Source organism: Diadema antillarum, unplaced genomic scaffold (genome assembly GCF_040938485.1).
Source record: "Diadema antillarum isolate AM-2024a unplaced genomic scaffold, OU_Dant_1.0 seq00001292_RagTag, whole genome shotgun sequence".
NCBI lineage: Eukaryota > Metazoa > Echinodermata > Echinoidea > Diadematoida > Diadematidae > Diadema > Diadema antillarum.
The window spans coordinates 579,512-593,622 of record NW_027272071.1 but is presented as its reverse complement, the minus strand read 5'-3'; the positions used below and the strand labels follow the sequence as shown (position 1 = coordinate 593,622).

General features: G+C 40.1%; 1 protein-coding gene across 1 annotated transcript in view; it reads right to left on the bottom strand.

Annotated features, from left to right (window-relative positions):
* Nucleotides 1-5,023: 5,023 nt before the first annotated feature.
* Nucleotides 5,024-14,111, bottom strand: part of LOC139707971 (scavenger receptor cysteine-rich domain-containing protein DMBT1-like) — a 53,383-nt gene continuing 44,295 nt past the window's right edge. The window contains exons 17-19 of the mRNA XM_071619962.1: nt 9,824-10,139; nt 9,132-9,445; nt 5,024-5,265 (exon numbers count right to left, since the gene is read on the bottom strand). Of these exons, the coding sequence (XP_071476063.1) occupies nt 5,024-5,265; nt 9,132-9,445; nt 9,824-10,139 (872 nt within the window). The remainder of the gene's footprint in view (nt 5,266-9,131; nt 9,446-9,823; nt 10,140-14,111) is intronic.

The window sequence follows — 14,111 nt, the reverse complement described above, 5'->3', positions numbered from 1 at the left end:
ATATATATATATATATATATATATATAACGAGAGTAAGGAGGCGGTAGACGTTGCTTAATTGAATCCTCACAAGTGATTTTAATTCAAGCTTTCGGGCTTTCTGCCCTTTGTCAAGACTGAGGACAAATCGGACAGAATGCAAAACATGGATATCATATACAAAAAAAAATAGTGATGATCAAAACAATAGTGAAAATAATAACGACAGTGATAGAGGCAGAGACGGCAGAGAATAAATACACGGATGGGAGTGTATATATATGCATCAATCTTACATTATATAACTTGCAACATACAATCACAAACAAGCATGCATAATATAAATGCTTATGATATTATGTATGCTTGTTTGTGATTGTATGTATGCAAGTTATAGAAAAGTCTTTAGTTCTAGAAAAGCCTCCTTTTGTGTTATTTCATGTTTAGACGTTTATTCAAACAGAAACTATCGGGGCCATGAGCCAAGTGATAAAGATGTAGCTTTGGGTTAGAATAGTAAGAGGATATTTCGCATGAAATTATAGCAATTACGATTAATTGACCTGATTCACGCGTAGCAAAATGAATACAAAAGGCAATGCATGAGTAATGGTTGCACATCAAGGGTGATATAACCTTACATTACCGAGAGAATCTTTATTATTGGTAACAAAATACCAAGTACATACATGTATACTACTGCATATCTGGGACATCTAATGGACAAAAACGCAAAGAAGAAATAAAACAACAAACTCAAAATGTATTTTATTATGTCAATGTGATGTGGATGGAAGATGAAAAATAATCTACTGCAGTTAGAATATATGGGAGAGGGGAAATACATGAAGATGAAAGGAGGGACGATAAAAAGAAGAGCAAGGGAGAAGGAATAAAGAAATGAATAAAAAGTAGATAATAGAAGAATTAAGAAGAACAGATAAGAGAGAAGAAGACGTGGTTTTGTTTGAATGTCAGTTTGGTAAAATCACAATCAGCAAGAACTCGACAGCTCATTAAAATATCGCTCGGGCAGCGCATCATTACTGATTACATGGCGTTGATTTACCAAATGCTATATCAGCAAAGAATACACAGCGTGTGATAGTAAAGCACATACATGTACATGTATTAAGAATCTAAAGGCAAATGCTGTATCAGCATATAATACACAGCGCATTGACTGACACAGCGTGTGATAGCAAAGCACATAAGAGAAGAATCTAAAGGCACGTATGGAAGGCAGAATCACAAATTAAAGAAATACTTGTAGATGCGGCATCTACTGACACTTGGGTGACATCTCCTTTAGAATTTAAGAAGAGAAGGTTTCTTATTTATATTTGGAAGTGATTGTAGGAGTTTACACCATAAATTCCATTCCACAAAGACTTCCATGCTTCTGGCGTAGCATTAATTATTTGCTATGTTGAGATTAATCCTTGGTGTCCTTTGAGTGCCGATCGGTATATTATAAACTCTATAAAGCGATACACAATGTCCATGGCACAGAAAGGGTTAATCTAATGGTCTTCCCTGCCTGTGTGCAGCGAGACTGGAATACACATCATTATTTGAGTTAAGCAACTGTACAAAGAAGGAAGGAAGGTGACTTATATCTAAATTACAGTCTGTCAACATTTTATTTTCTGTCTTTAAACTTACACGCCAGCAGATTTTCTTGTATTATGATTTACAATCGAGAGTACAGTTTTCTACTCATTTGTAATACACCCGGTGTGAAAGTATTGATTTAATGAACCGTTTCTCCTCATAAGATATGTCATTTCTATATTGTAGAGGCAGAAAAGAAACAATATATATATATATATATATATATATATATATATATATCATACAATCCTATACTAGTATTGCATGAAACATTAATGTAATAACAGTGAGTATCAAAATGTGTATGATACAGAAATAATCTGTTGATTGAGTTATACATTAAAAAAGAAAATCTCATTCAACTTGATTTTGTCTAGATACATAATTTTCAAACGTTTTGCTGTAGTTGATGTACATTTCACCAGCAATTGAAACGTTGCATGTGATATGATCCAGTGGCTTTTGCAACATAACGTTTACGTTATCATTTTTGTTTTCTATCTTTCATTTTCTTCATTCTCTTAAAGGCATTATTTGCCATTAACAGATAAAACAAAGACTCAGCTTTAGGCTAGGCTCATATAGATGATTGAAAATTATTATAATTGTTATTATTATTATTATTATTATTATTATCAGTATCATTATTGTTATCGTTATTACTATTATCATTATTACTTACTAACCATTATTATTATTATTATCATTATTTGGTTTTCATCATATTAAGGGGAGCATTAGGCCAAGTAAAAAAAGAAAGCAGTTTCTCGTCCGGGTTTTTTGAGCAAGGCGATGAGGGAGGTCCTTACTATTTAATATCTTACTATTTTTTCGAGGATTGTCAAAATGAAAGTAATATGTGTTTCTCGTCCGGTAATTCTGAGAAAGGTAACGAGAGAGGGGTTTACTATTTTCTATATCCAATTTATGAAATGAAATATCACTCTGGTAGCTGTGTTATGAGAGACCAGGTCCCAAGTGTATGTCTTGCCTGCACTCTGTGCATTTTCAAACAAATAGATATATTATGTACCATACTTGAAACGAAACTTCATGCATGCAGAAATACATTTGCTTTTTCTTTCCACTACAGATGTCAAGGGAAAATGACTATCTTAATACTGGTATTTCTGATACCAGTGTACTTGCAATTCTGATGTATTGTGCTATTAATTGAAACAGGTATAAAACATGTCTTTCAACAAATGTACGACTGAAATTAATTCCATGATATTCAAAACACTGCTTTATTTATCATTTGTGTTTATGACTTTTTGAGTCCACACAGCTGGTATGTATAGTTCTTCACAGTACAATTGTAGCACATTCAACTGGAAACTAGCTTGTACAATTGCAGATGGATGTCAAAATGATACTGATGTGGCATTATAGCATTAAACATTTAAAGATGTTTCTTCATGTTCTAAAAAGACATTTGATAATCACTCATCATTTGGATGATGAATTATTGTATACCAAAACTACATAAATGTAATAAAACATGTACCTGTGCAGGTAAGTCACATTCTCCCTTCATTTCTTCCATGGCCATCATTACAGTGATACCAAGAAGCAGCAGTGATATAAACAGCAAAATACAACGTGTAATGACAATTTCAGTTCACGCTCATCAAAACTGCTTATTACTTTTCAAAGTTTTGGCTATTAACATTCGTTTGTGGGTGTATTTTATTTGTTTGTTTTGTGTGTTTTTCCCTCGTGAAAGACGTAATGATTTCTTCGTATCGAACGTAAACTGCATGTTTACCGTAAATAAGCCATTCAGCTCAGCTCAGCTACGGCGCATTCGATTCATCGAACTTGCAGTAACCTCTTATAGGCAGGAGCACATGGCGCATTCCTTTAAACTTGAAAGTGAAGCCACGTGTTTGTACATCGGCGCTTCCACACACAGCGCGGCATTTTGCGATCATCGTTATAGCAGACTTTCCGATTCCAGTCAGGGGAAAAGGAATTGGAATACTTCGGAAAAGACTGATGTTTAAAATCTAATGAAATGAAAAAAGCCTGAAAACAACGCGTGATTATGTTTTCATAGTAAACGATAATTGGAAACACGGAACAGAGTACCGGTATCGCATCCGCTCACAAAGAAGCTCTCTTGAGAAGATGAAAGCATTCCACGTCCCCTGCTAGATAGTGGAAGCTTCCATAATCATCCCAGCAAGTTTTTGGAGGTACATACTTGCACTTGTACACATTCACTGCGAGAAAGCAATCAATCAACGCTGAACATTGCGTAGTTTGGCATCTTTATCGTGCTGGTGACCAGCTCGATGCTTCGGCATGTGTCATAACGTTATGTTTAGAGCCTGTAGGCCTCATAAGTCGACGAGTTTAATTCAAAATAGCAAAAAGAGGGAGATTGAAAAAATACGAATTCTGGTGGAAAAATATGAATTTTGGAGCTGCTGAGTACTAATTTGTGCTTCCAAAGGTTGGCAGCTCTGGGCCCCGTTTTATGAAGAGTTAGAATTGATTATGAAGTCGATTTCAACTGTAAGTCTATGGCAGACTGTGTAGTAAGGAAAATTAAAATTGATTTATATCTTGATAAAACGGGGCCCTGGTATTAAAGCCGTTCGCTGTGCACACGTGCGCTTGAGATCGGTTCTCTTCATCACTGCACTCCACGATTTTTTTTCCAGCTCCAGAACGCGCGCATGCTATGCTGGCTGGCTGGTCATAAAGACTAGTATGTGGTTACAGTACATCGCGCAATCAATCTAGCAGCACATGAAGCGGGCAACAGCACGAGAAAAATGTACAGAAGGTGCTCAACGTCCTGTCTACACCACGACGTACCGAGTGCGCTGTACATCACAGCCCAGGCCGCGCCCGCCCGCGCCCATCCAATTACAGTTCAACTGCTTTGTGGGTCATTCCTTCTTGCCGAGCTCGCAGTGTGAAATGCATGCGTTATTACATACGCACTACAGAAGCTACAGCTGTACTACAGCTATAAAGTAGAGGACGCAAGGCGTAATTAGAAATGAGACATCACGATTGGTAGGTGAATTGTCGATTTTTTTTTTCGGCGGCCGAAAAAATAGTAAAATATCAAAAAAGTCGATGCGGCAACTGAAAATCGATGCGAGCGGGGAGCGGGCTGGGACGAGAATTATGAATTTCTTGGTATTTTCAGCGCCATTTTGAAAATAGTAAATAGTAAAAAAATCGACGCGGCGGCCAAAATCGATGCGCGCGAGGACGAGAAACTGGTTTCTTTTTTTACTTGGCCTTATATTTGAAAGACAAATTGAATTAGAATGATAGGAGTGGGAACTGTCAGAACTTTCCTTGGTATAAATTCCGCTTCCGTCCTCTGCTTTCTTAGAAAGACGCCAGCCAAGTGAAGTACCCTTTTCAGAGGGTGGGTTCTTCCGAGGAGGTTACCTACTGCTGTGGTTATGGCTGAGGTTCAGTGATAGGATATGGAGCTCCAGACGTCGGGATATCAACACATTGTGAGTCAGAGGTGGCGGAGTTCACTGGGTTAAGAGGGATGCTTTGAGATGCAGTTTGTGTGGTGACCTCATTTTTCCTGCATCCCACTCGACATACAGCAACGATAGCAATGACCAAGACGATGAAGAGCCCGACTGCCATGACGGTCATGGTCACTTTGACTTTATGGTTTGTCTCAGCCACTTTAAGAGAGTAGAGGAATCAGAGTATTATCTTCTTTTTTTTATTTATCATAACCATGTATACGATGATATTCTTTGTCGATAAATAAGGTAACATCAAATCCAGCGAGAAGTAGGCCCTACAATAAAAAAAATAACATGCATGTGACGTCATAGACAAGAGAAGCATGCCGCGTAAGTTCCTGTTAGGGCTACGAATGGTGCAAACGATTTAGAGCTAAACTGGATACTATAGTTGTGATACGCACAGTATGTGTGGGTGCACATCACGAGTCCGACGCCCACGAGTTTTACAGCCCATTTGTCACACAACCCACGAGACGTACATCCCATTAGTTACAAAGCCAACGAGTCAGACAGCTCACGTGCTCGGCACCAGGCAAAAAAGGCCCACGAAGCAATAAAGGCTCACGAGAGCAACTAAACATCATGGGATATAATGTATGCAGCGTCGGTCTCGTGGTATTTTTGTTTTTGTTGTTGTTTTGTTTTGTTTTGTTTGTATATTTGTTTTTTGTTGTTGTTGTTGTTGTTGTTGTTGTTGTTGTTGTTTTGGGCCTGGTGTCGAATTAATTGACCATGTTTGCCCTGTGTCGGACTCATGGGTCTTTTTGTCTAACGCCGGAGTTGTGGGCCGTGGGCTATATGACTTGTGAGCTGTATGACTCATGGACCTTTTTTTCAACCTCGAGTTCATGGGCCGTTTGACTCGGGTTGCCTATGTTGTCAGGCTCGTGGGATGATTCCACATGTATCAGGCTTGATGAAATTAGGTTGATTGTTTGTTAGAGCTAGAGCAATTTTCATTGATTTTTTCTTCTTTAAAATCATATTCCAAAGCGATATAGGCAACGGCGTAGCCAGGATTTCATCTTAGGGGGGGCGGTTAGTCTGCGAGGGAGCGAAGCGACCGAGCCCGAGCGAGCGGAGCGAGCGAGGGGGGGAGGGTGTGGGAGGGGGGCCCCTCCCACGGTGAGAACTTTTTGCATTTTGATGTTGTAAATGGTGCAATTTGATGCATGCTTTTGCGCGTTTTATCGACGTGAAACAGTCCCACTTGTTTAAGGTAGCAGTTTATTTTGATGTAGATTATTATTGAACAATTTGCCTATAAAATGGTATAATTCAAATACACTTCTTGTATTAATTCTTTTCACTGAATATCATGAACGCGACTGAACCCGAGCAAGCGGAGCGAGCGAGGGGGGAGGGGAGGGTGTGGGAGGGGGTGTCCCCCTCCCACGGTGAGAACTTTTTGCATTTTGATGTTGCAAATGATGCAGTTTGATGCATGTTTTTGCGCGTTTTATCGACGTGAAACAGTAACATTATAGTGTAAGGTAGCAGTTTATTTTGATGTAGATTATTATTGAACAATTTGCCTATACAATGGTATCATTAAAATAATCTTCTTCTATTAATTCTTTTCACTGAATATCATGAACGCGACTGAACCCGAGCAAGCGGAGCGAGCGAAGGGAGAGGGGAGGGTGTGGGAGGGGGTGTCCCCCCTCCCACGGTGAGAACTTTTAGCATTTTGATGTTGCAAATGATGCAATTTGATGCATGTTTTTGCGCGTTTTATCGACGTGAAACAGTAACATTAGTGTAAGGCAGCAGTATATTTTGATGTAGATTATCATTGAACAATTTGCCTATAATATGGTATGATTTAAATACACTTCTTGTATTAATTCTTTTCACTGAATATCATGAACGTGACTGAACCCGAGCAAGCGGAGCGAGCGAAGGGAGAGGGGAGGGTGTGGGAGGGGGTGTCCCCCCTCCCACGTGAGAACTTTTTGCATTTTGATGTTGCAAATGATGCAGTTTGATGCATGTTTTTGCACGTTTTATCGACGTGAAACAGTAACATTAGTGTAAGGTAGCAGTATATTTTGATGTAGATTATTATTGAACAATTTGCCTATAAAATGGTATCATTAAAATAATCTTCTTGTATTAATTCTTTTCACTGAATATCATGAACGCGACTGAACCCGAGCGAGCGGAGCGAGCGAAGGAGGAGGGGGAGGGTGTGGGAGGGGGTGTACCCCCTCCCACGGTGAGAACTTTTTGCATTTTGATGTTGCAAATGATGCAGTTTGATGCATGTTTTTGCGCGTTTTATCGACGTGAAACAGTAACATTAGTGTAAGGTAGCAGTTTATTTTGATGTAGACTATCATTGAACAATTTGCCTATAAAATGGTATCATTAAAATAATCTTCTTGTATTAATTCTTTTCACTGGATATCATGAACGCGACTGAACCCGAGCGAGCGGAGCGAGCGAAGGAGGAGGGGGAGGGTGTGGGAGGGGGTGTACCCCCTCCCACGGTGAGAACTTTTTGCATTTTGATGTTGCAAATGGTGCAACTTGATGCATGCTTTTGCGTGTTTTAACGAGTTGAAACAGTCCCACTTGTTTAAGGTTGCAGTATATTTTGATGTAGATTATCATTGAACAATTTGCCTATATTTAAATACACTTCTTGTATTAATTCTTACACTGAATATCATGAACGCTGTCTGTTCAGCAATCAAACAGAAAAAGCATGCACACGAGGTTGTAGATAGGGGCATATCCCCTCCCACACGAAGGGGATTTTGCGTTTTCAGACCTGAAATTCAGCGATCTGGTGCAAATTTTTGGTGCAATACTTTTTCATCGAAGTGTTAAAATCACGGAATTTAGCTCTTATTCCGAATGTGCACCATCTGTGTGTCAGTGTATAAAGTCTAGTGAGGTAGAGCTTAGGGGAAGGGGAATTCCGCCTCCCGCTCGCGGAGCTTTTGCGTTTTTAGAATTGAAATAAAGCGATCTGGGTATAGCCACAGTCTACTTCTATGCATGGCGGAAGGGGGGGGGGGAGGAGGGGCGGGTGAGCAGGGAGAAGGCGTGGGCTAGTGTTATCTCCACCTTTCCCTTCCGATGGAGCTTTTGCCTTTTTAAGGTTGAAATTGAGATATCTCGTATACGCATATTTGATGGAATCAACATTTGGGAAATCAAATCACTCAGAATTATTCATAATTTTTTTGTAAATCTAAAAAGTGTACTAAGCTAGGGAAAGAGGCACAGAGGGGGAGGGTTTGGGAGGGGGATACCCCCTCCCAAGCACGAGAGATTTTGCATATTTTGAATTGAAATTCAACGATCTGGTGCACACTTTGAGTGAAATATTCAAAAAAATATCTTATTTGATGAAAGGTTGCAAAGGAGACCCGCTTCATGTGCATGCATACAGTATACACGCATTTTTTTTTCCGCCTCCCAAATCCCCGGTCCAAATCTTAGGGGGGGCGATCGCCCCCATCGCCCCCCCCCCCCCCCCTGGCTACGCCAGTGTATATAGGCTGGTAAATTACACGTCGATCGTTGTGTTGCAATATGACTGCTGTTATAATTTTCATCATAGGGCGGGGGAAGGGGGGGTGGCTATTCAAGAAATTTTTGCCTACACATATTGGCTGCTCAACGAGACTTAAATTAGGAGTTTAAAATGTGTATATTTTTGTGTATATGCAAAGGTCTTTAGTTTACTGACAAGAAACGTAAAGAGTAATGTAAAGAACAGAATAACGTAATCATGATAACGACATCATCATGTTCAGGAAGATAATATCTGTCGTTTCGTTCTCCTTATTCCTTCCATTTTCTCTCCTTTTTGTGACGGGGTGGGAACTCAAGATATAGGACTTACTTTTTCCGAATTTCACAAAAACGAGGGCTTATAATGGATTCTTAGCTGATTTTAATTATACACAATCAACAAAAAGTTGTAACCATAAGTTAGTGTACTTTCATAACCCGCCTCTTAATCGTTAACGAACAAAATGTGATTACACTGCAATATTGCTTACCACAACTGACGCCAGCATCATCCCAGTGCCCACAGTTATGGTTGTACCATCCGTTGGAGGAACAGCTAGCTAGACTCGACTCCCAGCCGCCACATTCAACGTTGTCAAGTAGAATGGATCCCGTTCCTTCTCCGTACGTCCCTCCACTCACAGCCCGCCCGTAATCTGTGGAATATCCGAGTTGTCTGCAGACGACCCGGGCATCAGCGTCATCCCAATAGTCATCGCACACCGTGCCCCAGGCTCCATTGTGATAGATCTCAACACGACCTTCGTAGTATCTATTCCCTCCAACAAGGCGGATGTCGGTCCAAGGATAAAAGGTAGTGAAGTCATACCAACCTGATCAAATTCAAAATAAATACACTCTAGTATAATAGCTTTGATTTTTGTTTTCTTGTCAGGATGTACGGGAGTAATTTTTTTTTAGAATCATAGAATACCTATTCAAAGAACATAAATAATTTCATTTATTTAAATATATCAATAATCAAACAAAGTTAAAGGCGGGTCTTAAGCTGCTTACAGCTTTAAAAAAAAGCACAGCCAGAAATACAAAGGATTCCGTGCAGGAATCGTTTCATCGAGGCTTGCCGTTATGTCCTCATGCATCACTGGTAGTTGCAAAGCGTATTTCGTGCACATTGTTTATCAAATAGTTGTGATCAAGGAATCAGGGTTTTAGTGCTAGCTTACTTTCGCAGTCCACCCCAGCATCTTCGCTATGATAGCAATCATGATCGCCCCAGCCGTTATTGGGGCAGAAGGTCAGAGAAGATTCAAACCCATAGCACTGCACTTCATCCAGAAATATTGGTCCGCTGCCTTGCCCATAGTATGCATTTCTTCTTGCCCTAGCGTTGGTGGTGCTGTAGCCGAGCTGTCGGCAAACGACCTCGGCATCGTCATCGTCCCAGTCATGGTCACAGACCGTTCCCCATTCGTTCCCGTCATAGATCTCAACTCGTCCGTTATATCCGTTGGATAGTCGAAGGTCTCCATAATATTCTGAAGCCAACGAAAGAATAACAATGAAAGGGAACTGTTATCTCGTATCACATGGCAACAACATGGATACTTCTAAGACTTGACGTGACTGGTTTGATAGTTATATAATATTGGATGGCCTTGAGATTAATACAAGGAAGTATTGGACGAGCTATGCACAAATATTGGACGAGTCGAAGACGAGTCCAATATTTTGCTTAGTGAGTCATATATTTCCCTGTATTAATTGAAAATAGGACATCCAATATTATCATTATTATCCTACAGGGGATTTTAGCAAAGAATGATTTTACTTAGGCCTACCCTTTCTGTCTCCGAGTCCGAGTGCTGTATGGTCTCTCCTACTGTACTTGATCCTGACATCGGGTTACACTCTTCAGTGCAAGTTACTCTACTTCAGTCCCTGATAAAACAGTGATCTATGTATCCAAGGTAGCCGTCATGTTACTGTTAGGCCGAGATCTAGCTAATTTAGACCAGAATTAGATGTATTTGTATCCGAGATCTGAGACACAATTTACGTCACATCTGCCGTAGATCGTGAAAGATCGAATTACTAGTACTGTAGTCCTACTGTACTCAGTACTAGTAACACATAACGTACTGTGGGAACATGCATGCAAATATGCAAGCGGCCGGCGGCGGCCGGCTGCGGGTATATCGCGCGCGGGCTATCTAGCAGTGTAGCGCTGAGCTGATCAATCGTCATACCGTCGCCTCCATGCACAAAAAAGAAACTTGTTTTCATCAAACCTAAATTTGTTTCCCGTTATGAAAGTGATATTTTGAAAAATTGTATGAAAAACAATTTCAACTAATTGATATATGAAATATAAACACAGAATTTTAGAAGAAACGATATTTTAGTTAATTCGTGATTGACCAATCACAGACGTTTTTACTTCATATTTCAGGTCATCTCGTATATATCTCAACCAATCACGGTGCAGTTTATAAAAAAAAAAAACAACTTTGGGGAATCCCCCTCTTGCCGTCCAATATTTTAAATATTGGTCGCCTCGGCAAAAATATTGGTCGAGTTCAACAAACTTACTAAGTGGGTCGGAGGTTGTGAGGTGCGTCGACAAAATAACACTTGTATTTGAGCTCTAAAATTCCTCTGTATTGTCAATAATTCTTAATGGATTGTGGTGTCTCTTACCTTCACCCTGTCAGTAATATCCCACCCACTTGTACCTCATAAAGCAGGCATTTACTACGATGCGGACAATTCAAATCAAATCAAAGTTTATTTTCATTTTTTTTTTGTGTAACAGAGTAACCAAAATAATAATTGAAATTGGTCATGCACTTTAATAAATAAATCCAAAAAAGTATGTTTATATCTGTCATGTCTATGAAAAGGAAAACATGTCACACACTTATACATTCAGTGAAAAAAAATGGAGGTGCCTACTCAACAGAATTTTCTTTCAACACAGTCAAACCTGTCTGTATAGTGGTCATCTAAGGGAGACGAAAAAGTGACGGCATAAAGACAGGGTCTACCTGGCTTTTTCTTTGAGGTTTTTTTTTTCTGTTGATTAGGTGGCCGCCAAAGTAGGTTTGCCTGCATTAATTAGATACCTCAGAAAGCCGTCACCTCAAACATTGTAGAAAACGGGATCTTATGCGTGCATGGGCTGTAACTCCCCCTCTCTCCCACTCCCTCTCTCGACCTCCATTATATCCTATCTGAGGGACTGAGTGTTTTGCCTCTTCTAAAGGGGACGACATGATAAGACAAAAATTGTTCAGCATTATAAGACTCAGTGGGAATCGTACCCGCGCCCGAACCCGTGTTATTTGACTGCAAGACAGATTACATTATACAACACCTCAGAATGATGTCGAATTGTGATTGGCCAAGAACATGTCACATGACATTCAACAGAAAATACCTATCAAACTCATTGAGAGTGACAGCCATACAATAGGCCCCTGGCATGGGCCTATTGCACGGCTCGAAGGTACTATAGCACGGCTTCGCGGGGGGCTACTAATGCATGGCCGCTCACAGAGTTCTGTGGCTCACAGCAGCAAAGCGCCAGCAAACTACATTGTACGTGCTGGCCGGCTACTGCGCTGCGCTGCCGGGAGACCAGGCGCGGCGGAGTACTGCAACGTTAACGTGTACGCGCAGCTACTTTACCTAGCTAGTTAGTGTAGTTGCATGTATTGCGGCCTTTATACCTACTGCTGTGTTTTTACTTTTGACTCTGATCTGCTACGTGGACCACAGTGATCCAAAAAATCAAGACTTCATTTCAAGTTGAGAAACCGTTTTCTGTGTTTTTATACAAAATCATTTTCGGAAATAGACAAAGTCTAGACCTACTAGCACTACTAGATCTGCCGACATCTCAGATCGGCCTAACAGTCAGGCCTAACTCGATCTAACGTTAGCGTAGAATGGGTATAGACCCTGCGGAGTTTGTGATTCCTGTGACTGTGTGGTCGAATCATGACGAGTGTTTGAAAGCAGTACACAGGGTGGTTTACAATTCTCGGCCTAATTGTTACATTTATTTTTGGGCCTTCCTGAGTTGGCGGTCACTAATTTAGTACTGTGATTGTGGACAAGGTGTTGTATAAAACGAATAATTTATGATTTTGTTCGTGCATTGGGGCACGTAATACCGCACTCGGCGCGAGATTCGCCACTGGTCTATTCAACGCGGCGCTACGCGCCTTGTTGAATAGACCAGTGGCTTATCTCGCGCCTCGTGCGATATTCGTGCCCTATGCACTCACAACTCATAAATTATTCGTATACTATAATCCTCTGCGCCAACCCCATGCACCTCCTCCCCCTGATGATTCCTTCGACAGCTCCCTGGTATCTGAAGTCAATACACAGACATTCGTAATAATGTCCAAGAAAAAAGAAAATTCTCAGTCGTTTACGCCTCTAAAGTGGAAAGTTATTGATAGTGCACCACAATACATTGTACTTTGTGAAGAGTGCTTATCAGGTAAAATTCACCGACCTCATCGTGTCGGAGCACCGATATTTGAACTTGACTTCGAATTATTTAGGTTGAGCGCCTGTGGAATTATTAGTGGTCATAGCTCAAATTTGTGGAAGGTTATTGAGAATGATTAATAGTACAACACAATAGTGTTCAGTGCTTATATTCCAAGGTACAATTCATTGACCATTTGACCTTTGAACTTGGTAGACTTCACCAATATTCGAACTTGACAGGCATCTTCAGGTTATGTATAGAACTTGTAGTGTTCTTTGGTGATCATAGCTCAAAGCTCTGGAAAGTTATTGAGAGTATACATCACATGTGTTAAATTAGTGCTTTTAAGGTAAAGTTCATTGACCATTTGACCTTCGAACTTGTTGGACCGCCCCTATATTCGAACTTGACCGGTATATAGGTTATATCCGTGGATTGAGTTTGGTAGTCATAGCTAGAAAATATGCGGAAAGTTATTGAGAGTACACCACACTACTGTACGTGCAGTGCTTATCAGGGCAAATTTGTTGACCTTTTAAACTTTTCCCCATAAAGTTAGCTCAAGACCAATGGCAAATTTCCCTCTGTTTCTTCTTATTTTCTCTTTGAGGCTGTCCTTACTATCAAGCACTTGATTAAAATCACAGACCGGACTGCATTTTCCCTCTTTACCTGGAAATAAGTGTATTGTTGATTTCTTTGATTTCACTGCATTATGTCCAAATACCTCAGAGAGTGTTGTGATTAAAAATTCAGAAATAAAATCAAACTGAAGCTGAACTGAAAATGTGTATTATTTAGATTACATTATATAGATAAATTTCAGCAAGCATGACTAAGACGTATTTTGTTGTACATGGGGTTCATACTGCCCCTTTCATATTCCCTGCCCCCTAAAAAAAGACATGAGAAGAAATTGAAATAGAGCATTTGTTCTTTTCTCGTACCACTTTCGGGTTTCGTCGACTAACAAGCAAAAACAAAACAAAACAAAACAGAACAG